This window comes from Diadema antillarum, unplaced genomic scaffold, assembly GCF_040938485.1.
Source record: "Diadema antillarum isolate AM-2024a unplaced genomic scaffold, OU_Dant_1.0 seq00000583_RagTag, whole genome shotgun sequence".
Taxonomy (NCBI): Eukaryota; Metazoa; Echinodermata; class Echinoidea; order Diadematoida; family Diadematidae; genus Diadema; species Diadema antillarum.
Genome location: NW_027271517.1, coordinates 89660 through 117380, shown reverse-complemented (window position 1 = coordinate 117380; position 27721 = coordinate 89660). Strand labels below are relative to the sequence as shown.

The 27721-nt window shown below is 43.5% G+C and overlaps 1 protein-coding gene across 3 annotated transcripts in view; it reads right to left on the bottom strand.

Annotated features, from left to right (window-relative positions):
* Positions 1–27721, bottom strand: part of LOC139735517 (RNA-binding protein Musashi homolog 2-like) — a 141167-nt gene that overhangs the window by 64654 nt on the left and 48792 nt on the right. For all 3 annotated transcript variants that reach the window (XM_071646272.1, XM_071646273.1, XM_071646274.1), the window contains exon 2: positions 2314–2362. In XM_071646272.1, coding sequence (XP_071502373.1) covers positions 2314–2344 — 31 coding nt within the window. In that variant the 5' untranslated portion in view covers positions 2345–2362. The remainder of the gene's footprint in view (positions 1–2313; positions 2363–27721) is intronic.

Below are 27721 nucleotides of genomic sequence, written 5' to 3'. Positions count from 1 at the left end.
GGGGTGGGAGGGTACTCAATACCACGTTTGTACGTTGTCGGTTATCTATCGAGCCTACCGCTGCAGACTAAAATATACACAGATCAAAAGTATCGGTATTTCTGACTTTCACTGAAATATTATTGGCAGAGAACAGCTGGCTCCAGGGTAGCCTTATAAATCTTTGATTATAACACAAAGCCTGGTCTTTAGAGTCATTACAAAATGGAAAAAAAAAGAAATGTCCCCTGAATTCACCTATACTTTCTTACACATAAATAATATGTTGGAAATGTTAAATTCATTTTGTCCCGGGGGGCCAATATGTTTTACATACAATGCCAATGGGATTCTAAGCCGATGCTTCTGAGAGTTAATCCATCCCCCCCCCCCCCCCCCCCCCCCCCCCGGAAAAAAACAATCTCTTACCTCTCGTGTGCATGTCTTACTATGGAGCCAATATACTTTGCTGATGTATTGCTGACAAAAAGTGCTGTTGTTTTGTGGTTTTTTATCTCTGCATTCATCGCTAGGGTGATGGGATGAAACTAAAGGATATTCAATGACACCACGCCATGATTTGCTTCAGATCATGATGAAGTTTCTATAGGTCTGTTTCACTATAATCATCAAAACTTGATCATGGGGGGAACTACGCTTGAAGGGGCTCAAAATGCAGAGTTTTATGAGGATGAAATAATGGTGGAATAGCCCCTCTGCTCTTTAAGTTATACAGGAAAGACACATTGTATGGTTAGAGATGAAATGATGACGCACAAAGGTCTCCTAACCTCACATCTTCCTCCCTCATTTCTCAACCCCAAACCTGACATCACTGTATAGAACAACAACAACCCCAAAAAAAAAAAGAATTGGGAAATCCGGAAGTATTCCATGCAACCAGTTTCGAATGAGGCCCTGTGAGCAGGGTTTGTCCCTGAAACACCATCCCCGAGATGAACTATCAATGCGTATCCATGGTATCCAGGGTGCAAGCACACCCCCATCAACCAATTTCTTTTCAGGCAGAAGGAAAGAGGAAAGGAAGAATGACATCAACTTGGTGTGGCCCAGAGAACTTTTATGAAACAGGTTTTTCCTCTCAACAGTCAACAGGGGAACGAGAGGGGGTGCCATTAATAACGATGACAGCATCGGAAAAATATGTCTTTGTTTCGGGGGAGAGTCAACCGTGATGACTGCTGGAGAGAAACAGAAACGAGGCTGCCAGGAAGGATGGCATGATTCCCAAACGAAGAAGAGATAAATCAAGAACCAACTGGCTCCTCCCTGGAAGACAGAGCCAAGGAGATGGAGAGAGGGAGAGAGAGAGAGAGAGAATGAGAGATAAACAGACAAATAGAGAGAGAAATAGATAGATAGTAATATATATATATATATATACATATATATATATATATATATATATATATATATATATATATATATATATATATGTATGAATATATCGTCGGTTGAGAATGATAAGGGCGTTAAGTTGTCACAAAACCCATAGTGTTCGAGACAACTTAACGCCCTTCTCATTCTCAACAGACGATATATAGAGAGAAAGACTGATAGAGAGGAAGAGATAGATAGATAGATACATAGATACATCGATGGAGAGAGATACAGATAGAAGAAATATATGGATTGAGAGAGGGGGAAAGAGAGAGAGATAGAGGGAGAGAAAATACATATATACTTCGACAGACTGATAGATAGATAGATAGCAAAAGATATATATAATATAATATATATAGAGAGAGATAGACAGAGAGAAATATATAGTTTTATATATATATCTAGATAGACAGATAGCGAAGAATAAATTAAAATATACATAGAGAGAGAGGGAGAGAGAAATATGTAGATAGATAGAGAAAAAATATACATATATGTATAGAGAGACAGAGAGACAGAAAGACAGACACACAGAGGAAAGGAAGTAGATATTCTGAAACTGAATGACTGAGTTACACCACAGATGATTGAGAGAAGGGGGCTGTGATGTGGTGCGCATACCTCCACGCCTCTCTACCCATACAATCAGCTTCTCCGATAGGTCGCGATGCAAAAGGCAAATAAGCCGGATCATCGTTCCAAAGGCAGACTGTTTGCATTCAGTACATGCCATGTTGCATTCAGCAGAAGCGTCTTCTTACAAGGTACATAAACATTGCAGAAAATAAAAACAACACCGTGTGCAGAACTACGCTCTGTCGAGAAATAATGACGATCGTGTATTTCACCGACAATCCATCTGTCTCCAGAGGGCGAACTTGCTATTTCCCTTAGCATCTAAGAACTCGACAGAAAAAACCCACAACTTACCTCTGTGCCTGTTCGTAGTGCGGTCGAACATTAAGACTGCCTCTTCAACCTGTGGCGAGGAAAAATAAAAAGACAGAAAAACAGGAGATTAATACAACACGTGCAACTGCTTGGTCAAAGTCAATCGGTTGGTTCTAGAAAACATTTGAGTGAAAAACATTCCCATCAAATCAGGTGCACTCAATTTGAAGACAGGCATCCCTACCCACCTTCATTTAATGGAAAATCGGAAATTGAGATTTTTCTCTATTATGTCTCTCTCACCGAGTCGTCTTGTTTCATTACTGGTTACTAGCATATGGATGTTGTATGGCAGCAAACATTAGCTGAACTCTATATGAGGTGAAAATATGACTGTTGAGAAGAAATGACTCCAGAACATAATAATGAAACAATCATCATGCATTATCAACATTGTGTATATAGCTAAATGAATATTGGATGGTGCCATGCAGTCATTTGATAACAAGAGATTCCTACCATCGTACTTGACTGCTGTATCTTTTGATGATTTACAAAGGCACATTATAATGAATACTGGAAGAAGGACATTACTGTAGGGTCCGTGACATTGACCCCCTTTCTCGCCTCACATTTAATTCACATCACCTCAGTCATCTCATCTTACAACGCAATGGCACAACAAGCCGAGCAATAAAACAAAAACAAAAACAAAATGGTGTACTCTAATGCAGCTCACGCAGATACGCACACCTCGCATATATCATTGATAACGCACACACAGACACACACATGCTCATTGAGTGTTCATAGATGAGTCTGCCCCCAGCGCTAATCATCGCCATGATAGTGTACCTCTGCAACTGCAGTAATCCCTCCGCTTTGGTTTCGCTGTCGAGGTTGAACCGACAGGAAATGCTGTTCGAAACGCGAGTGTGTTGACCTAATTAGGTCTCCAACTACGTTTCAAGGGTACTCCATTTGTCTTGCTACGGAGGCGTTAATAAAACAGCAGTTTGTGGGCCCGCCGGGGTGTGATAATGCCTTTAAATAAAAACCATCTCAATCAAGCGGTGGAGAGAATGAACGTTGGGAAAGGGCATTAATATGAGCAGTGCAAAGCATTCTTTGTGAGACCACCGGGCAGAATGACTGTGGCCTTTCGCTGAGAATCGTCAATCTCGGCTATAGCTCATCACTGACCAACACTCTTTTTACATCCTCCTCGGCTATGGTCAGTCATCAGATGTACAAATGACCGCTCATATTGTCAACACTCTCACTATTTATGGGTGAATGGATGACTTCGATGCTCTCTCACACATAATTAAGCAGTTTGTCCTATTATCTTGAAAGTCTGACATGTTTTTATAAAAACAATACGATCAGTCACATGGAGCTGATGGTGACATCACCTGCCACGTCTCCCATTAGCTTGCATAGTTATCATCTCCTCTCCTCTTTTTTTTTTTACACAATTGTATGTGTAACAAATATTTCAAGAACTAAGTCACTCCAGAGTTGGATTGATCATCCAGCAATAAATGACATTTTAAAGGAGGAGTTACAATTCTTGTGGTCATATTCCATAGATGTTTTCTCAATATCCACACCAAAGGATAAATGCAGAGCTAGCATCCATTGATGGTAAATCTTTCTATAACTACAAAACTAAATTCTTCTATTTGATCATCCATGTTTTTCAGATTCCAGGATATCATCCTTCTATTGTCCCCCCTCCCAAAGTGAAATCTGCAGGATAAGGCAAGAGTCTATTAGTCATGTAACTAGGGTAGTGGTAGGAATGATTTTAAAGCTTTTAAACGTGATTATTTTTGAGGAGTCCCAATCATACACTACAGGGGAAATCCCTCTTTGCAGATAAAGTGGAGTGAGTCTGACTGTGCATTCAACTTTCATATCCAAAAATGTAATTCCATGCACGGGTAAAATACATCACCATCAACCTAAAAAGGCTGTATTGGATGCGTATTCACATTTCAGGGATAGAAAAGATTTCACTCGTCTCAATGGATATAATTTGCAATTTTCTAGAAGGTCTGATTCTACCTTCTAACCTCTATCCAATTTCACTTGTGGTTTTTGGAGGACACTACACTTCTGCTAAGAAAAACAAGAGTGTTTACATGAGGCGCTATCTTGTAATTTCTTACAACTGCTGTGGGGAAGACCAAAAAAAAAAAATCATCTTCATTTAGCGTGCTGAGCACTTCGTAAGTACGCTGTCTCTCATCGCGGAACTAGAGATATGTCAGGCTCTAATGGAATGTATGCACCACACGCAAGCAAGCCGTCCTCAGTAGTGGCTGAAGGCCCGGCTGTAATTCAAGGCGACAATTGTAAATAGCCGTGACGTTCTAGTTTACACTCTCACTGCCTCATCGGGGAGGAGTGCAGAGCACTGGGAGGGGGGGGTGGGGTGGAGGAAGAGGGGAGTTGGGGACTTGGTGGGGTGATGAGAGAGGAGGGGTGGCATACCGGTGGTAGGAAGATGAGGTGGGAGGAGGATGGGGAGGGGGAATAGGAAGGGGTGGAGGAAGAGGAAATATAAAAAAGGCTTGGAACTAAAGGAAGAGGGAAATGGTGGTATGGTGGTAGGAGGAGAATGGGGAGGAGGAGGAGAATGGGATGGAGGAGGAGAGGAAGGAGGAGATGGGAGGAGAGAAAAGGAGGAGGAGGAGCGATTGGATGAGAGGGGTAGGGAGGAGGGCAATAACAGTAAGGAGAGCAGGTGGGGAGAAATGGTGATTTGGTGGTAGAAGGAAAAGTGATATAGAAGATGAAGAAGGTGAGGAAGAAAAAAAGAAGGGAAGGTAGAAAGAGGAAGGGGAAGTAGAAAGAGGAAGGGGAGGTAATAAACGAAGAAGAGGATGAGAAATGGCTGGTGGAGGATGGGGGTAAGATTGCTGATGGAGAGTGGTGAAGGGGGAAGATGAGGGATGGGGTGAGACCAGACAATGGGGTGTAAGGTGGAGTCAACCCAAGGAAGTTGATCAGCTGGGAAAGATGAGTTTTTAGAGTGGGAAAGAGAGATGTATATGTTGAGATAGGGAAAGGAGCGTGGGATGGGACATGGTCAGGAGGAATGACAAGACCATCTTACAGACCTCATCCTATCCGATGAAAAAAAAAAAACTATTGCAGGAGTTTTAAAAAAGCCAGAGGGCAGGAAATCAGGAATTTTCTACACAGTTTCTCACATGTCTGAGCAAAAACTTTTGGAATCAATGAATCCATACAGATTAACTTAGATACAAATTCTTTCTCCTTCCTGTTCGCATTTAAACGGCAGGATTATGAACTGGCATCTAAAGAGTTTTGTCATCAATCAGCATTTCTGAATTTCTTAAAAATCATGTCTGAACATTTCGCCTATGAATTGCAGCTGCCACATTAATCCAGATTCAAGATTACTCGCTGTGAAAAATTCATATCATATCCACAATGTCTCTATGGATTGTCACATCAATCACTTGTGTGTGCTTCTTTTACATTCTTTCTTTTTTCTTTGGGGGCATTGTTTCATGGGAAGGGTGCTGAGAAAAACTAAATTTTCTTCATAAATGTCGTCCTAGATCAGCAGGGAATTCAAAATTTTGACAGTCAGCTGAAGATGACCTCAATACCTTTCAAGGAGTGGGTTGTATTTATTGTTTTGCCATTATTATGAGCACCCGGTTATTAAATCTTAAACCTCAAAAGAATTATATCTGAAATTACATCGCAATATTTCACTAGAAGATGCATATAGAATGAATGAGAAAACCCTTCTTTATGAAGAATAGGTAACAAAAACAAAAGAAAAGAAAGGAAGACAAACATCTAAATTGGACCATCGAAACGGGTCAAGGGGTATCTGGTGACTCTTGCATCTAACTTACTAGCTCTTGTCAAGATTGGTGCTGCCAGGGGTACCACCTAGTCAGGGTGTGGCCGACTATGGGACATTAACATTAACCCTCAAAGCTCCAACACTTCACAACGGCAGTGACATTGTCTCAAAACAGGTTACCAGCTGGTAATGAAGGAGTTAATCAGGGAAGGTGGCGGGGGGGGGGGGGGGGAGGGACAACTACTGTACTTCTGGCACCCAGTCATTCACATCTTACAGGGCCTGGCAGAAGCCAATTGAGCTAGGATGAATGGGGTTGAGTGAGAGGCGAATTGAGATAGAGGAGAAAAGTAAAAAGAGAGAGATAGACGTGGACATGATTATGGATAGAGGATAGAGTGAGGCTACTTGTGACTTGATGTAAGATGTTACAGAGCAAGATGGAGTAGAGACGAGTGGGTGGAAGATCTACTGAAGACAGAGCTACAGCAATGTTTATTACACGCACTGTCAAATACTGGGATAAGATGGATACAACGTACCTAGTCTGTCCCGACTCAAATCTGTATTGCGTAAAAACTGGTTTTGAAAGAAAATCTGATGCTTTCATCCAAGAAACAAAACCCGGGCATTGAGTCAAATCACTTTGGAGGAATTTGGCCTGAAGGTTATGTAAGAATATATAACACTCCTCGCATCCAGGTAGTCTTCCCTACTGGACCCACCATCGCCCCACCCCCACTACCCTCCCCCCTCCTACTTGGCTCCTTCCACACGCCATCTCCTATAGATATGAACATAGGGAAGGGAAGAGACATCACAGCCTGCCAGACTGCTCGGGTTCTTAATAACGTACCGGGCCAAAGCTGGGAGGACCAATATATCCTACTCCGGTGAAAAAACAATCGCAACGCCTGGCTTGTTAAGGCATTCACACGTATCGCGTATCGTCTTTGAGGACAAAGACACATAACAGCGCATTGACCTCCGCCAGTCACAGCTATTATTTCTCCGCGGCACGGGCGGCGCTTTTTAATATTGCCGCGGAGTTGTAGAGGCTGTAAGAATCTGAAATCCATACCGGCGGAGACATTGTATGGAGCATATTCTGATCTATATGGAACCTTGGAGTTGAATGATAAAGGGGGCGGGGCAGGGGGAGTTGGAGGAGGAAGAGAGAGATATATAAGAATTCTGCAAGGGATTTTAGGAGGCTTTCGTGTGTGTGCATCCTGTGTGCACAAATTGTGCACGCATTTGGGGACAAGGCAATATAATAGAATTAGCTGCAGCTGGTGCAAATGTTAATGAGGGCAATATCATGCAAGGGGGTAAGGATGGGGGGAAGGAAGGAATAATGAGGGAAAGAACGAACGAAAAAGCGCAGGACCCGTGGGTCGGAGAGCAGAGTCTGGGGCTGGCTAGCCCGCTGTGGCTGGCTCCAAACTGGGCGAGGAATCACGCCAGTAATTGTTTTGGCTGCAAGTTAGCGGGAGCCCTTTGACGAACGGCAGGGTAGCAATTAAGGTTTGCTAGCAAAGAGAGAAAAGAGAAAAAAAAACACACAGAAAAAGAAAGAAAGAAGGGACAGGGAGAGAGAGAGAGAGAGAAGTGGATAGATGGTAGACATTGAGAAAGCTGAGACAGGACCAAAGTCATGTTGACCCTATGTTGTCCTTCACATCAAGGCTCCCTTTGGTCGCTGATGAATCAGTCGAGTTTGATAAGGCAACAACCGTTCCCTCGGGGCACGCTGCTACGCCAACAGCCCTCCATCCTTGGCTGCTGCCACTCGCTCATGTACGTAAGCATTTTCTCTCTCTCTCCTCTGAAGTGGCATCTTCAGTGCGGAATGTTGATTAATGTTGATTATTCATGCTCGAAAGGACATGAATGATGGCATTGTTACATCATTGATATCTCCGTGATGAGCTATCCCCTCTCTCGCTCACTCTTGGTCTCTCTCTCTCTCTCCATCACGTTCTCCAAAGTTCACTCGTACAAAACACTATCTCTGGATCTCCCTCTCTCTCTCTGTGACTCATGTGTCATGTTTGAGTTGAAGAGAATCATACCTTTCTTTGCTCATAAATCATTTCTTTCATTCATCATGTATAAAGATATCTTGATAGCAGATTTAAGTAATGACAAATTTCCAGTGAGAGGGGAAGAAGGAAACAAGTGACATGGTGCATTTATCTGAATAGGGCCTATATTTGGCTAAAGGGATGGTTTGAACGGTTGAGTGTTTCCTCAAATATGACTCAGTCTTTGTTACGGTATGTCACCAGGGAAGATGGAGGGTTGTTCTACCGATGGGGCTCAGCCTGTCTCCATTCATCCCAAAACACCTCAGTCTTCCAGACTATGCGACCTCATGTAAGCAAACCGTGACCTTAGACTTCCCTCCTGCAAACTCCTCGCCAAATATGGCGAGTACCCCTCCCCCCTCCGGCTCCCATCCTCACCAGCCGGCCTCACTGCCAAAAGACCCAAATCCCTTCCAAACGCCCCCTGATGGAGCAGGGAGGTTGGCTTCGGATCTTAATGGTGGAGCAAAGCCATCCCCACCCCCTACCCCAGCTTCAACCAAAGCCTACTCACACTGGGAGTTGTTCCATCAATGCGGCCTCTCTTGTCCAACCGGTAGCTAACTCCCACCAGCTCATCAAAGTTGCGTTTACACCATCCTCTAATCCAGCCTTCTAGTCCCCTCATCCCAAACACACATTCCACTTGTCTCTTTGGAACAACCTTAATACAATCATGGGGAGGGCTGGGGGAGCGGGGGAAGCAATGAGCAACTTTACTGTTGCCTTTTTTTCTCTTATCCCTGCATAGCTACCATAAGCATGGAGCCAGTACCTATAGCATCCCCTGTTCTCAACCATAGCTCAATCTCCTCATTCCCCCATGCCTTGGGAGACTCTGCTGTTACCACGGGGACACCAATCTATCTGGCACACTCAAAGACACATTATCTACAAACCCATCACATTGTGTTGGGACTTCCATTCTATCACTAATTGTCTTGCCTATCACCAACATCTTCTCTACATGGAAGAGCAATTACTGGACGGCCTTGGGTTGAAGATACGATCATTACTCCCCATGTCACATGTGAGAGATAATGTCACTGCGTCACTCATACCGTGTTGCACGCACACCCTCAGAAGAATGCGCTTGTCTCACTCGTCTTTTCCACGACACATGCGTCATGTCAGTGCAGTTCATCATACGCCGACTCTCGCTGGGGTGGGATGCCACCGGTAAAAACATGTCTAGAATGATAACACGCTGTACTCTTGAAAGCCCGGGTTTCTCTTCTCCATACCCCCTTATTTGCATAACCTTCTTCGTGCAAGGAAGGTAAACCAGGGCACGGCGCTTTAAGAGTTAATGCTATCGGAAATCCACCTACACGGATGCCTTCTATGGGGGAATGTTCAGGCTGGACCGGATTGTGAGATACCTACCAGGGTGGTTGTATGCTTTCCTGTCGCATCCTACCGTGAAAAATGTGACCCAGGAATGCTGCATGGTATCCGACAGCTTGAGACCACATCATCTCCTACACGTCAGCTCTCATCAACAGACGCCGGAGCATCTTAGGAGCGAGATGCTCGGGAAGAAAAATGTAGGGGAGACGCTAATCCTCGGGATTGCGCGGAGAATGCTTCCTTTTCTACACCGTTGTGACGAGAGCTCATGGACAGATGCCGAGATGTTGCCTGGGGGAGGCATCATCATGCATAGCCAAACTCATCGCTGTGCTTCGCCGCGCTGGTGTTTCTTCACACGGGGAGTGAGCGAGGTTATATTTCTGGAAAAATAACATTGCATGCACGGACATCTTGAGTTGAGTTTAGAGTGATGCTTCACAAATGATGCAGCACCCAGATGCAGAGAGACATCCACAGTACCGAGGTGTCATTCACCAATACTCCTCCTCGCAGCATCTTCAGCCAATCTTCCCTTAAATTGCCGACGACACAATGTTAGAGGTCACTTCCTGCCCCCTGCCCTACCGAGTTGTCAGTGGGTTGACCCCGGGCAGGTTTTCCAGACGGCATCTGCTCAGGCAACTCCCCAGCCGCCTCCCGAGTGTCAAATGAATTGGGGAATTTCAGAGTGATGATCCCCCCCCCCTTCCCATGATCACTTCTTTCATGTTCTATGTATTAGTACTGTGCAACATACTGTGGCTGTTTGCCAAGCCAGACCCAGCCAGGACCAGCCTTAATGAAAAAGAAAGAATAAAAGACAACAACAGTAACTCACTACGTTACTACACCATACCCAATAGGCAAAGAGTAATCACATGTTGTCTTGTCCATCATTATCTCCAACTGTTTTATTATACAAACATTTTGCCTTATACAATCATTTTTGCCTTGTTCTTATCACGGGGCACCTCTTGAGGCAAAACAACAAAAACAACAACAGATGAACATCGGCAAAGAGAGAGAGAAAGAGAGGAGATGTGAAAAAAAAAGGACTTGACGCCAAGTTCACACTTCAGAGCTGTAGTGGAGAGCTACAGGTCAGTTGCCATGGAAACACAAGTTCACTGACTTGGAAAGCATGTCTTGAGTGTGTCCATGTATGCGTGTATGTATGTGCATGAGTGTGTGTGTGTGTGTGTATGTGTGTGTGTTGTGTGTGTTGGCTGCAGCCGTGGAGCTGGAAGATAGAGAACCTTCTGGTTGAGGGCAGGGACCGGCACATCACGTTCCCCCATCACCTGAATCATTAATGGTCTCTGGCATAAATCAAGATGCCCCCTTAAAAGAGCCGGAAATCTAGTCCCATGCAAAATCATGAAAAAAAAGACAAAGAAGAAAGGTGCGCCGTGACATTCCTACGCCCCCATCATGTCCCCTTTCTCCGACTCCTGTGACATCTCTACATGAGACGAGAGTTGTTTTCATGCCGACTGCTGAAAAGTGAGGGCATGCCTCCATCAAAACTTCTCTCTGTTTGTTGACTTTAAAACAGCATCTAACTCTGTGTGCTGGCCGAGGGAAACCCATTCCTCTCTCACGAGCTGCATCCCACGGACAGTTTCGCTTCCATCTCAACCCCATAAAGTACAGTTTGGCAGAGAGGACTAGCATATTGAAAACTATAAAGTTCTCTTTCTCGCCCCGGCAACCATAAAACAAAATCTGCCTTCTCAGAAAAACTTCATAACTGACATTCGCAAACGATTTGCTACCGCCCCCCCCCCTGAATGTGTTTATTTTTCCAAAGACATTTCGGTTCTCAATCATAAACCATCAATGTTGCTGCATGAAATCATCATCATCATCATCATCCCAACGCATTACTGCCAGGAAGTGCATCTCTGCATTTGTCAGACTCAGGAAGCCGGGCCGAGGAGACCGTCAGGATCGGCAGAGAATCCCCCATGTGGGAACGGAAAACTAGCTCGCTTGATGACAAAACAGCGCACCTGTCTACCCCTATCCATCAGACACATGCGTAAAAGGAAAGATAAGAAAAAAGAAAACTTTCTCTCTTTTTTTTTTCTCTTAGAACACTTGAGTGCCTGCTTCGTGTGATTTGAGCATCGTTTGTCTCATATCTGGGCAATATTTGGGCCATCATTGCAGACACTTGGAAGACAGGTGGCTCGCAGAATTGGGTCAAAGTGAAATGCTCGCGGACTGACGGGGGCTAAAAGTTGTCAAACGACCTGCCGTGACACTTGCAAGTTGCTCCCACAAAAGTGACAGTTTAGCACTGACTGGCATTTTGATTTGTCCTCTCTCTCTCTTGAAATCCACATCCCTGCTGGCATTGATTCTGTGAATGGTTTTCTTTTTCATTTTCCCTATCAGAAAGATAGTGCCTTCAAATATTCACACCCTCCACTTCAATAACTTGAAGCAATGTATACAGCATTCCAAAGACAAAATTATCGGGCAATCTCATGAACAAATGAACATGTAATATAAAATTTTTCAGTTCTGAGGAGATACATGGCAGGTATGGATTAATGATAATACAGTTTGAACAGTAAATCTTGTCAAAAAGCATGATGTGCTAACAATTTGATGGGCTATTGAAATTCACTTGCACAATGATTGATCATCATACTTACTGTTCATAATCTACTTGATATCATAACTTGCAGTCTTCTCATCCATTTCTCGATAATAGTTTTGCCCTTATCCACTACTGACCCCACTTTGGAGCATGAAGTGGCTACACAAACCACTAGATAGAGGGATTCAAGTAGTCATCACGCATTCTGAAAGTAATTTGGGAATGAAAGTCCACTGGCACACAATTTCCTTACCTCCTTAAAAGGATTTATCACTACGGTGGAAATATACATGGTCAACTGACAGGTAGGTTATCGTCACAATTTTTAGACTTCATACAGCAAGAACGCCTTTTTGCTTCTCATCTGGAGACATGCGCATAATTATGTCAAGCACTATTAAGAGAGACAAGTAGGATTGTATCCTTGACGTCTCACAAAGATGGTCATATATACATGCTACCCACAAAAGCAGGTGTCTGAGGTACATACAACACTATGCCACTAACAAGATGAGGACAACTGGGGGTACGCACAAGGGCTATGGAAGAGGGACGCAGGTACGTGAATATGACATTGTGGTCTATGAGGTAGACATGAGGAGCGTGTGTGTATAGCCATGTCCAGCAAAGGGGAGGCCCCCCACCAACATGTCCATCTGGCACATTGCAGAACGAGCTGCCACATCACCAACGTCTGTAGCATCTGCATTGCCGTGGGAATAGGGCTAATTATGGTTAATGGTCGATAAAAACACCCTCCCCTCCTGGTGGGAGATGGTCGGCCAGTGCCGCCCCAAATGGATACATCGTCGAAGGCAGGCAAGGAGGCCTTAAATGGCAAAAAAAGGGTAGAAAATACATACGGGGGAGGCACAGAACAAACACAAACTTGACCCTGGTGGGATGAAAATGTCACTTGACCAATGGTAAGTGGACAGGTTATCCTGGATGTGTTTGGAAGGAAGAGAATGAGATCAGTGGAGACAGAAAAAGAGGGACAAAGAGAGAAAAAGAAACAAAAAGAAAAATTTTTCAGACAGAAAGAGGAAGAAAAAGATAGAATAGATATAGGTATGTCAAGAAAGAAAGAGGAAGAGAGTGAAAAATAACCCAACCATACTTCTCTGTCTCTCATCTAGACAATAAAAGCTACATACACAGCTATCAAAGCAAAATAAAAGGATCTGTGAAAGATAGCATCAATGGAAAGAATAAATAGACATTAATAAAAAGAGATAAAGATAGATAGAGAGAGAGATTGAGAGAAGATAATATGGGCCAATGGACAGATGGAAGCATCAACAAATGGAGAACATTGTAAATTTAGGAAGTCAGAAATACTGGCATACATACTTACATTCCTTAAGCCAGGGATTTATACAAAATTATGAAGAATGCTAAAAAGGGTGCCAGTAAGACAGGAAAGAAAAATTGCTGTTGACAGATCAGATAAAAGATCAAAACCAAACACTCAATGCAATTCCAAACACATGGAAATAGAAGAGAAACAAAGAAATAACTGGAAGGATCAAAATGTATACATTGAGGGCAGTAAGAGATAGAGAAATAGAGAAATAGATAGATAGAGAGAGAAAGAGGAGACTACAGCCCAAGAGATAAAATAGGAAGATATAACCGGACCCCCCTTTTGTCCACCCCACAGTGGAGACAGGAATCTGCCGCTACAAGTAGGCCGCTATATACTGACAATGCAAAACACTCCGTAATGGAATATAAATCTGAGGGCATCCAAGAGCAACACGGAGCTAGCGACTGTAAACACAAGGTCTTTGCATTTACGACAAGCGCGGCACTCCCCCCTTTTTCCCCTTCACGACTTCATCATCACTATATAAATGTATCCTATCGCTTTATGTGCGCGGACGTCAAGTATTGACTCGCAGCCCCAGTATGGTCATTCAGTAGCCAAGTGTACAAAGAGTGGGAATCTCAAGCAGGCATTTTTAGGATGCTACATACAATGACTGTCAAAATAATGAGTACTACTAGTCATTTGTGGCTATATGCAACACCTTATCTCTCATCTAGAATGGGCTTGATCGAGACATTGTGATCAGCAATGGGTAGGTCCTATATCTATACCAAAGGATACTGACATGGATTTTTCCTTCAAACAGCATGATACTCTTTTGAAATGGAATCAATAAAAGATCAATGCAAGCTGAATGTACCATCATACATTACGCATATATTCTGCTATATTTTTTCTTGTCAAAATACATATTTCATTCAGAAAATTCAGCAGCCCATACCACAAAATAAACATTACAATTTCTTCATGTTTTGGATAGTACTTGTGTAAAAAAAAATGAACAGTATTATTCTGTAATTCCGCTTCGTAGTTGTCACTTACTGCCTTTGTTGAATTGGAAAATAAACCAAGACAAGCAAATGCAAAAAACAAAAGATTTTGTATTGCACACACCTTGGTATAAATGGAGCATAGCGAAGTTTAATATCATATTGATTTGAGTTTTCATGAATGTGGGAAATACGACACAAGTCGCACGTCACTGCATTCTGGTTCTCATAGCGATGAATGCTATGGATGAAAAGGAGCTCCCTTTATCTTCCAATCTGAGTGAATGATCGAAACCAAGCACAAAAGATTTTGAGGTAGAAATCTAAAATTCCATCCATAATGCACTTATTCCATTCTGTCATTCATCTCCACAGTGAAGCTAGACCACACTTGATGAGATATTCATCAGACACGTCAAAGAAAAATTGTTTGGAGTTTATTAGCATCACTGAAGGAAAAAATTGCCGGCCAATCCGACTCTCACACAAATTCATTCTCTCTCGAACTCAACCCACTGATCGCACAAAGTGCTAGGTAATGTGATTACTGGAACTGGAGAAATTCAACCAGTCAGAAAATATCTCTGAGTGAAAGAAACATCGCAAGAATCTGAGGCTAAATTTTTCTCGATATTTCTCAAGAGCTGAACTTTTCCGGAAGAACTTTCTGATGCAAACCTGTCAGTGCACGACCAGCGGAGTCTAACGTGACATTTTGGAAGGGGGGATGGGGATGGGGGGGGGGGGGAGGAGATAGAGCTGGGAGAATGATAATGCGGTTGCCATGGTTATTGGAGCATGAAACCAACATTGAGGGCACACAAGGCCGACACGCCTCGACAGCAGCGTGGATACAATGGTCCAGCGAAGCATTTAGCTCCTGATTCAGGCAAAACCTCCGCTTCATTGTGACCAAACAATATATTCACAAGTCGAGAGAGCATCAGCGATTCATTCTTACTGCACACTCTATGGACACCCACTGCCCCCCAAAACACCAGGAAGAGAGCAAAGTAGACAAAGTGTACACAAAAATACCCAGATTCCAAAAATACACATTTACTTTATACACTTTACCAATTTTCATCAATTCTTCAAACACATGCCATTTTCACTCACTGAAACTCCTTCATAGATTCAAACAACATAGACTCCATACTTTGACACATTCAACACTTCAGAATATATGAATATAAAAAAAATATCCATGACATATAAAAACAAAAATTAGACCTATTAAGTTAAGGCTGAGTCATTGCACAGGAAAACAAGTACGAATCCCAACCAGTTTTTCTTGTCCCAGTACACTGTCAGACACGCCCTGTATTGTTGTCGGATACCTAGACCCGGCATAGTCCGGGGGAGGCAGAGCGGGTCGAGTTGTGTACACAGCCGTGACCCCTCCGACTGGCAGCAGAAGTACAGACTGTCACATGATCCCACATATAGGGAATCATGTCGTGTTATTAGTGCCAATCAAGGGGGGCAGGGGCAGCGGGTACCAAGGCAGCACCGAGACAAACACGCACCCACAGACACGGTGAAAAATGCTGCCGTGTGAGGTAAGGTAGGTAGGAATGTGCCATTTTTCCACAGGGGCTCTATGTTGATGGAGAAGTTTTGCCTTGCATTATCATCCTCTCCAAGTGAATAATAATGAGATGGAACTAAATATGAGACTATGCATCCAAACCCACCCCCCTGAAAAAAAAAATAACAGCAACCCCAAAACAAAGCTCTTGCAATATTAGTCTGGTTTAAAAACTACCTCTGCTTACCCAAAGATGTTAATCAAGGGAGCTCACCTCCATGATCGGGGGGAGTACAAGTTATACGTTTCCAAAAACCTAGGAACCCCTGTTCAGAGTCTAGGACCTTAGATGGCATTCTCTTCACCTAAATAATGATGAGCAAAGCAAGCAGCATGATTTGGACAAGAGCAGCTGCAAGTTTAGAATTCAAACAATGAAACTGTGGTTTTTTAACTTTCATCCACTATCAAAGACTGCTACTTCAAAAAAAAAGACGTAAATTTAGGATCTAAATTTCATATTTGAGGATATGTAAGAACATATCTGTAGCATTTTTCTTCACACTTTCATTTTGCAATATATGCAAGTGCTCCATAGCGAGCATTCTTTTATCGTCTGGCAGACAATTGGCTTGCTGTAAGGGTAATAATACTCTGGGTCGGGACACGCCCCCCTATTTGAAATGTCCTCCTAATTGTCGGGATGATGCTGCCATCACGGGCCGAACACCGGGAGGAGCGTTCGTTCTAATGACGATGACACACGGTGACAAATTTCCACCATCTTCTACCAGGCCAACAGCTGCTGCCCTACCATTCCCACATCGTTGGCAAGAGATCGGTCTGGCCCCCGCCCTGGGTGGGCACTTCGCTGACCAGCCTTTCAGCTGGGCGGAAGGGAGAGCACGGGGAAAAAGTGCACCGAATGTCAACGGCACGGCAAGGAGAGTGTCAACGTGCAGAGCGCCTCCACCGCTCCGCCGATTCACAATGCGCAGCCTAGGTCAAGGCCAGGTAATCAATTCAATGCAGCACAGCAACACACAGCGCTCAGGGCCCCTTCTCTCTCTCCCCCTCTCTCTCCCCCTCTCTTGTTTACGGATCCGTGCATCGTGGACATGTGATGCAATGCGGCGTAAGCACAAATGTGAATAACAAACCCCAACATCCTCCCGACCAGAGTACGATTCAAATAGAATAACAACGGAAACACAAATGCACAGAAAAAGAAAGAGAGGGAGAGGGAGGGAGGGAGAAAGCAAAAAAGGGAAGGGAAAGGGACGGGTAATAAGAAAGACGGGGAGAGTGAGAGAACACAAATGCAAATTGTCGTCGATGGCGCCGTTCAAGCTTTAACACTTGTGTCATCGATGCATGCAAAATAGCAGGCCTACACAGCCCACGAACCCCGCTTCCTTCAGGTCAACGGATCCGTCTCTCTATCTTCTCCATCAACTCACCAAATTGACACAAATAATTTGCTGGCCCAAAGTCCCTCTGCTTCCTAACAAATACTCTGAGTAAGAAGACAGGCTGCTTAGAATATTGGAAGGGGGAAAAGGAGATGATAGAGAGACAGAATTTAAAAAATAAAAGCAGGAGGGGGAAAAGTATTGACACAGAGAAGGAAATGGTTAACAGTTGCCATGACAACTTCCTGCTACCCATGAAAAATGCACAGTACTGACAGACTACTACAGGGGAGATAGGATCCAAGTGATATACTCCATATTTGCCCAAGACTCTGGTGATCTGGTGGCCATGTCAAATCTCTGATGAATATTGCCCGTGCTTGTATGAAAATCCTCTGATCCACAAAACAGCACCACGGTATGACCGTCATTTACCAACAAGCGTGGCCGTCCATCCAATCTTTCCCATTTACCATTCCCCCTACACTAAGTTGCCATGTCTTCTCTTCATTATACGCACTAAAGCTCACACTCTATACTGGATATATATGATTTACAGTGTTCCCCCTCGCATACCACAGCTGAGGTGGCAGATCGATTTTAAGTGGCCATCGTTTGGCGGTGATACCTCGGGATTTACTCTTTCCAGCATACGAGCACGGGCTTCTCATTTACTCTTCGCATTTGATAAACGGGCGTAACAAAAAATTGCTCTTCAATGCTTTCTTGCACACCTCTACATAGCGAGATAATCCCAAAATTGCCTCTCTGCATCACTCCACTTCCTGCAACATTTCATCACCATTGCTCCAGCATGAACAAGCTTGCCCGTCTCCGGGGCTGGGCTGGGAGTTGGATGAGGAATGAGTTTATGGCTCCTCCTGCTTCAACACAATCTCTCCAACGAGTAAACAAGGGGTTGATTCCCGTCAATAAAACTGCCGTAGCACACCAAGACGGACAGGCCATAATGGCCGACAAGTTCTAATTTGCCACCGGGCTGACATCGAGCCATTTCGGAGGTTCACTTCATCTTTGATCAACTGGTCCCCTTTTTACGAAAATCCAAAGTAAATTTCCCTTAAGATTTTTCTTTTCAGAAATGAGTACTAACTCAGAGAGTTCAAACACTTTTTAATGTAAAATGTGATGCACTTTTTCTTTAATCTGGGCAGTAACTGGGTCACCCAAGCAGTGAGGCAGAGAGAAAATAAGGATGAAAAAACAACCTCTAAATGCAAATTCATTTCTAAAAAAAATTGAGGGCAACATTGCCTCCTGACTCTGTGTGCCAGCTGAATGCTGACTGCGATCAAAATTTTGTGAAAGGAGGATTTCGTTTTTTTCTTTCAAATGCTATTTAGGAGATTGAGGAAGAAAGCATGAATGATCTGAGAGATTTTTGGTAAGTAGCACGGTAATCCACTTTTCCAGGCTGTCATGAAATTTCCATAAAATTTTTATCTCTGGATGAATGGCAGCCATTGAATGTTGAATACGAATCCCTACTGGCATATAATCCTCTGGTTCGGCAGTGGGAACGAAATAACTGTGGGCATTTCTTGCGGATTTCGTTGGTGCTCCCGGCATTTGCATTTCAAGCGTTTCGCTCTCTACACACTTCCTCATGATGCAATGTGCATACATCATAGGAACCCTATCTAGCTGACATATTACATGGGGAGAAGTTCCGAGATGCCAACACAGAGAAGTGCTTTACCAGGGCTACTCCCATGGCGTAAGATGAGACAGACTATGAAATGACATTTGCGGAAACTGAAGATGGCTGTAGCAAAAGACAACAACAATAACAAAACATCCAAAAATCTACGACATTTCATCCCTTTACAAAGTACTCTCACGCTCCTATTTCACAAATAATAATTCTTTAATGATGGAACCAGTGACAGGAACACAAAAAAACCAGCATACTTCTCAAGATTCTCTCTTAATCTCGCCTCTACATTCACGAAATCCGCCCTCCCTTATTTACTGATCGATTGCGATAAAGATGCGTACCCCCCATTTGTCTCCCTCGCCGTTCCTTCACTCTGCACCCGTTTCCCTCGATCCCTGCACCCCGCCGAAAAACACCACCCGACCACCACTAACCACCACCACCACCAATCGGCAAATTGGCAATATTTCACTCGGGGGAGTACACCCGATCAGTGGACAATTTGCGGCCCTCCGCCACGGCAGCAGCGACAAAAAGACACGGGAGTCGTCTGCAAGGACCTCATCAGTGTAATTGCGCTTCACATTTCATCACTATGTAAACTTCCCATACTCACAAAAATTGCTCCTCGCATACAACCGTGGCTACCTTCTTTCCTCCCTATCTCTCGTTCTCCCCCTCTCTCAAATTTCTTCCTCTCTCCCTTCCATTTTCCCAACTCTTCTCATCCTTTACATTCCATCTGCTGCTTAGCAAACTAAACTTTTTTCCTAGATTTTCCTCTCTTTTTTCTTTTCAGTCGGGAGTTTTCGTTCGCCTCGCATCTTTCGCCAGCAATTTCTCCTGCCCTGCACTTTTCAAACTTTCTCCCCTTACTTGGATCTCAATATATGGTAACAGGGGAAGAAAGTGCAGGCAGGCTTGTGTGTGAACTAAATAAGGGCATCGCCTCTGGGACCCATGTAGGCAGCTGTGTAATGCTTTAACTACTCTCTCTCCCCCGTACAACGTGTTTCCGACATTTTCCTGGAGAGGAGGTTGGTGGTGGAAGAAGAGGAGGTGCTCTAATGGCTGGGGGACGACCGGGAGACGGGGGAAAGAGGGAGAGAGGTGTCCAAAGAGGCTCATTTTGGCAAACAGCGTGGTCAGCTAACCAAAGCCGATGGGGTACCCCAAGAAATGGGTCGCGGGCAAACCGATCAGTGAATCTTAGCCCTCTCAACAGTGCCTACAAGAGGGCTCTTCAATCTTCTTGAAGTTCCAATCAAATTCTCTTTCACCCAAGATGATGACGTTCACAAGTCGGCCTGAGGTGAAGCGAATTTTCTTCAGAATCCAACAGACATCTGAAACTAGTAGAGCGCATTGCGTTGGACGATTGATTCATTATAAGACGACTCTGGAAATCACACTAACATACGGTACATTTTTAAAACTTACATGACCATAAAAAAATAGTTTTTCAATAACAATTATGGTGTCTGTTATCAACAGTCACCACTGATACACTCCTCTTGTGAGTGTTGTTAATAGCCTTTCTTGTGAGTGTTGTTAATAGCATTTTGAGATCATGTTCAAGAGTATCATATATGCATGTTAGTTCACCTAGCAACCCTGTATCCAGCCTGTTGTCCATATCTTTAATTCAACAAACCACTCAGCACCTTAAAACCACCGACAGATTGCACGAAAAAGGACTGAACTTTCTCTTCGTCAGTGTCGCCATTACTTCCGCAGAAATCTTCACAAGATGTCATAAATTCTCCCACTGACTTGGGACTCGGGATGAAATTGGCCTGCTCCTCAAAATTGGGGGAAGAGCGCGCACCCTGCTCGAGGTACCCCATCGTCACCACATCATCGCATCTTCCGGAGGTTGCCGAGCAATTGGCCGTCCAAGGACGTCGGAGCAAGAAGTGACACTTCCTTAGGACGAACATCGTACAAGAGAGGAGAGTAATAGAAAGAGAGAGAGAGCGCGAGAGAGAAAGAGAGAGAGGGAGAGAGAAGAGATGTAGAAAGAGAAAGTGAGAGGAACAGGGGGTGTAGCCCTATTTTGGAATTGGAGCAGAAGAAATGACCTCCTTTTTCCTCCTCCTCCTCCTCCTCCTCCTAGTACTACAAACTTGTATTTGGAAAGGATGGGGGGCACGCCTTTCCAGATGGATAAATATCATTAGCACAAATGTCATTGCCGGGGAAAAATGTGGGTTGGTATTACAGGATGCTGAACACAGCGACCAAGTGTGCCGTCTCTTTTCAAGATGTTTACCATCGTGGCATTTCTGGGATGAAAACAGCAATCAACTAATCGATTCATTTCATATATGTATGCCTGTCTTTACGGCAAAGCTCTTCCTGATGAAATGAGAACTTGCCTGACGTAGCAGCAGCAGCTAACACATCCTTTGTGCAAGCTAAACTCCAAATACTGAAATGTAGTAAGCAGGAGCAGGTGAGATGCACAGCTTGTTAAAGGGAACTCACTGCAATATACCCACAGAATTACGAGAATCAGGAGTTCACTCTGAAAGCACAGCCAACTTCATTGGTCAGTGTGAGCGGCATACAAACAAATCTCATGTTAAGTGAAAATAAGTGAGGCAAAATAATTAATTGTTGCAGATTTCATCCACTTTTCGAGGATAACAAACCATGTGCTTGGAGGCATTCCTCTTGCCTGCTTGGTTTACAATTGTATATGCAGACCAGTCTCCTCCCCCCCCCCCCCCCCACCCCACCAACCTACCACTACTATATTGGACATATCTGCACATTACTGCAGTCATCACAGCTGTGATCATGACATCGAGAGCTGCATTAGTGTTTTTCCATTTCACGCATAGACTCCAACCAACTACGTCAGAGGCATTCATTAATTTCGCAAAAAAGCTCAGCCACCGTTAATTCTCCTTCTACTAAAAGGCAAGGGTAACTTTCTTTTCCCCAAAGCCAGTCAAATGTTAACTTTTTTTTCAAACTCTTTTTGCTGCATTTATTTGTCCACAAGCAGGGACAAATATCCATGCAATTTGACATTTCTGCACTGGTAAAGAAAAAAGGAAAGCATAGAAAAGAAAAAAATCTCTAATACCCAGGCATGACTGTGCAAATACAGGGAGTAAGCTGTGCTTGCGTAAGAGAAAACAAGTGGTGTACCAGAATAGAACTGCTGTGAGCTTCCATATTGTCAATTCATAATGTAAATAAAAACCATCGACAGTGACACCTCCAAAGCGTTCGCTTGTTCCCTTGACCCTCATCTCCTTTCGGTTCTATTTTCATTTTTCATTATCATTATTATTATTATTTTTTTTTTTGGGGGGGGGGGGCATTTAGAGAAGGAAAGAGAGATCAGAAAAAAATCTAGTCACGTTTTTTGGAGTACCTTCTACATGTCACACCCTTCCATTCTTGATGACCGTGCATAATTCTTGTGAAAATTAGAACATCACTAAAAGTAAGGTTTGCTTCTTTGCCACTCTGGTAACATTCACTTATTATAGACCTGTTATCTTTTCCCAGTTTTCATACACAACCAAAATATCCTTTGTAATTGCCCATCACGAAACCTGACCAAATTCCAAAACGTCAATCTAGTTTACGTCAACTTCATCAAAATACTAAATTGTTGCACAGATTCATATCTCTGATAATCATTCTCAAGATGTTACAAGCCAATTGCTCCATCACTTCATCATCACTGATTAGGCCTATGTATTCATTAAGCTGCCTTCATGGTCTTAAAGTCTACTCCATGGTGTAAATACCTCGTGGCTGAAACTAAGACTAGTCTCCTATACAGGGGTCAGGACAAAATGAAAAGCTCCTGCAAAATATAATATGAACCTAATATGTGCACATGTTTGATATCTTTGGCCCACAAGGGGATTACTCGCTGGCATGTAGGCTCACTGTGGACAGAAATCCTGGCAAGCATCAAAAGCAATACAGTTACCTCACTTTTCACAATGACCCTGACCTTTTGACCCCCACCAAATGGGCAATATTTGTCACCTGCTTAGGATAGTCTGAAGACACAGACCCCTTTCAAACCAGCTCCCTGCAACACAACACTCATACCTCCGTCTGCTGTCGGCACTGCCAAGATCACTTTAACATTAATACCAACAATCCTATGTTTTTTTAACAACGATGACCACGAATCTACTGAAAAGACAAGTGTCATGGCTGGACACTGTGACGTGTTGGTGAAAAGGTAAAGACGGTAACGCCAATCTATATAGGTCTGCATTCTGAGACTAGCAGAGCGACTCCAATAACACTACTGACCCATTTGAAACAAAAATGTATGACATCTGGGCTGTCTGTGTTTTTATATTTCTTTGCAAGGAAGAAAATCACTGAAGTTACCACTTTAATAACAAATAACACGAGACCATAAACTTCAACTAACGTCAAGTAAAGCTGCCCACTCCCTGTCACACGTCCGAAGGCCACAATAATAGCAACTCCCAACACAACAGAGCATGACTTTGAAAATTTACAGAGCACAGAACAAGAATCGAGGACTAGCTGCATTGCATCATGGGAGATATCTTGAATAATACATTCCAGTGAAGATTGAACTATGTTCATTTCCACATAAGATTTCAGTGGTTCAATTTCTGACCAGAATTGTCTTTCAAAATGAACAAACTTATAAATTACTGGTTGTTATAAAACAATGAACTATGATACAGTTCAGTTTCCTTTGATGTACAATACCACTAACATCTTGCAATCATCTGCTGCAAATTCTACTACACAGTGCTCTCAAATATCTCAATAAATCAATCTAGGAATGTCAAACTCTGTGGCAGGTTACCAGAAGTCATCATCTTTTTCTTCTTGCATTTTTGCCCACCATTTACTTTCAGGGCATCTCAAGTCGTAAAAGTCTATTTTGGTAAAGATGCTAAAGAACAAAAACAACAACACAACATATCTTATAAGACGCTCAAGATTTTTCCCCAGAACGAAATTTTGAATTTGTTTAAATAGAACTAGCAATTTAGTTTCCTTTTATTAATTTGTTTGTTTTAAAGACTGCTACTTCAGTTTCTCTTCCTTCAAGTGATGCGAGGTTGCCATGGTGACAAGAAGAGAAAGGATGAGATGGGGTGAAGAGATAGGGTGGGAGGAGGCAGAGGAGGAAGATGTAGAAGATTGAGGGAGGGGGGAAAGGAGTCACCCCTTTCACTTGGGGGTTTACATTCTCAAGATGTCCTCGTCTGGTGGGTCCTACCATTAGCAGGTCTTAACAGAGAAAAGATCCCCATGCTGCATATTATGAGAGTCTGGCCTCACTGGTCTTCCGAGAGAACGAAAGTCTGGTTTTCGTCTGCTTTGGTAACTCTAGCCTACTCTTGGGGAAAGTTTTAGTGCTGGCATAAAACTGCCTCAAGAGGATGACTAAGAGGGTCATTGTCATGAAAATATCAGACTGTGTAATTGGCACCAAGACCAAGAAATTTTTGTCAGAAATAATATGCATATAGGCCTACATAGGACCTACATGTTAAACTCTGTATTGTAAAGGTACAAATGTAGCACCACACTTGGCAAGTGCAATATGTGATGTACGAAAGTTCCTCTGCATGTGGCATCATTTTTGTGCATTAGTGCCAATTTGCAACTTTAAATGCTCAAAGATAATTTCAATGGATGTATTTCCCTTGAAATCTGTGCATTCTATGTGCATTTAAAACATTTACGAAAGAGTTATCACCAACATTCAACATTCTCTTGTCTTAACAGTGGTTATTACTCTGGAATGCTGGAACAATTCCTCTACAGAATGTACATGCTGTTTGATCCAATGTCACTGGACAGGTTTATATTGCCCCTTTAATCATCATTAGATCATTAATTGAACTTTATCTATATTCATTGAAGCATCTGTCACCTGTCAGGAAAATCTTTACAGGCTTACTATACATGATCTTGTTATCACATATTGTTGCACTTGTACACAACTGAATGCCAGGGTACAACATAATGATAGTGTAAGTTGCTACACAAATGGAAATGTTATTTTATGCTACAAGTTGGCTTAGTTTATATGAGTCCCCTTTGCCTTCTTACTTTAGTGGTAATAATTCTGCATTTGTAATGCCCAAATGCAGAGGGGCAGTGAACATAATTCCATGATCTCCCCCTTTAAGTCAAGGCCAAGGCCTGGCTTGGAAAATTCATGAGGAGGAGAGAGGGAGGGGTAATAGGAACAAGAGCTTTGTGCTTGTTGATACCACGGTTACTTGCCCCAGACCATCCAACCGGGGCTTAATCATTGCCCTGTGTGCCAACGTATCAATGAACTCCAAGTATGCACACCGCTGGAATTGCACACGCTGTCACCAATTACAGTGCTATTCTAGCCGCGCCATACTGCAGTGATTTGTACCCGCTATTTCTATCCACCGCTCTGAGGTACCACACCGTGCTAAGCCCAGCGTGATGCTTGTTGTTACTAGTTTTAGGCATTTACTTCATACCTGAGCACATACCAGTGGGTATGGGCCAGTCATACACAAAATGCAATTCCTTTCATTATGCTCAAATACAATATACCTATTCTCTTTTCAGCAATATGCTTTCAACACCTACAGTAGGCAGGGTTATTCTCTTCAAATACAACTGAATCATATAACAACCCTTGTTGGGCCTATTTGCTGGCAGTTGTATACATGCATCAAGCTTCCATCGTTCAATTTTCATTACATGGCCAAATCCTCGATTCTGATATATGACTGTGCAATCAGAAAATTCGACAAAAACGTGCGAGGATTTTTGACGTCAAATCTAGTATACATCCTCAAACTCAGGCAACCTGGCAAGACATACCGGCGAGGGAATAAAATATGGATGTACACTTGAGAGGATAAACACGGGCTATGCTGCACTCCCCCGACTCTGACGAACGTCCAATGGTGCGTGTGATTGAACAGCGTGCCTTCCCAGAATTCCCCAGTAGTACTGACCGCCCTTCCCAAGGTCAGTTGTTGTCCACGAATGGCAGTGCCCGTCTCCCGATTGCGTGCATGACCACTCGGCAAGAAGGGATGAGGTGCGATAGATGAGGAGTCAAAGCCCCATGCATAATGGAAGAGTTGGCAAACCCCCCCCCCTTACTCTTAACCGCCATGTCACCATCACTCGACCTTTTTGTCACTCTTTCACGGGGGAGGTGTCGTTACTGTCCCCTCCCCATAATTCTCCCCCTGTTCTTCATCTTTGCTTAACATCCACACCTTACCTCTGTAACAGCACCGGAACAGACTTTAGCTGCACCCCCTTCTCCGTCCTTCACAAAAGAAAAAAAGAAGATATTTCTACCTCCCGCTGCCCTGATGGTGCTTTCCCCTTCCTGTCCATCCCCTGTATCTCTACTATCCTGACAACCTGGCTGGCCAGAATCTCACCCCGATGAACGAAACTGACCTAATATGCTCCTTTGGCGAAACGTACACCACCCTCCGTTTGTGATGAATCATGAAATCTCGCCATTCAAAGCAATCTTTCAAATCAACTCTACCCTCACAGCCTTCCCCTCACCCCACCCCCATTCATCATCATCGTCCTTCTCCCTCATCCTGATGCCTTCCCCCATCACTATACTCCTCATACCTCACCCCATCCCCTGAAACTCACCTACCCCCTCCCTAACCTCCCCCTCTCCCTTCTACATCTCTCGATGTCCCCCACCCCCACCCCTCTCACAAATCATACGAAGCACAGCATCCCCCTCCCTTGCCCCTTTCCCTCTATTTGCATTTTCAGATTGGTCAGGCTTACGCCAACCCAAAGTGCACGCTTGATTTTGCTTCTTTGATCGGCGAAGGAGCACTTCCGTGAATTTCCATAGGTCAATGCATTACTTATTCACTGGCGCATGAACGCAGGGCCTCTCTCCCGCTGCTCTTGCTCGGCGTTCGCCACTGACTCTTCATACCTACGTCCCGGCCCATCAAATGAAGCAGCCCTTTGCTGAAATAAAATGGAACTGAAGATACTGAGCACTCTGTATCTCTTTTTCTGTTTGTTTGTGTGTCTGTCTGTCTATCTCTCAGTGTATCTTTCTCTTTCTCCTTCACTCTCACTCTCGTTTACGTACACACCGGCATATCACTCATCCCGGTGCAACAGTCAAAATTCCTGTCGAGCCCGGACACGGATACAAATTACCCATTCGGAAGATCCACAGGGCAGATGACGACACAACACGGCAAGTTTCATTGATAAGCCCCGCATGCACGCAAAGCTACGATACGAATGACTCTCATGTAGCAAGCATCAAATATTCACTACCTTCGATACAAAGAGAAAAAGACATAGTGCATTCTTTTTTTTACACTGCACTTTGTTTTACTTTTTCGAACACTCAGCTTCAGATTCAGTTGATATAGATGATACTGTGCAAATTTTGGGGGAAATTATTCTGATCTTTCTTAAAATATAATTCCAAACAACTGATCACATAAATTCTGGATTGTGTGGGTAACTGAACACTTTCAGAATTACACAACACCATAATACTTTCAAACCTACTAACATAGATTTAAGTAAGAGGGACTGTGACTTCAATGATGATAGAATAT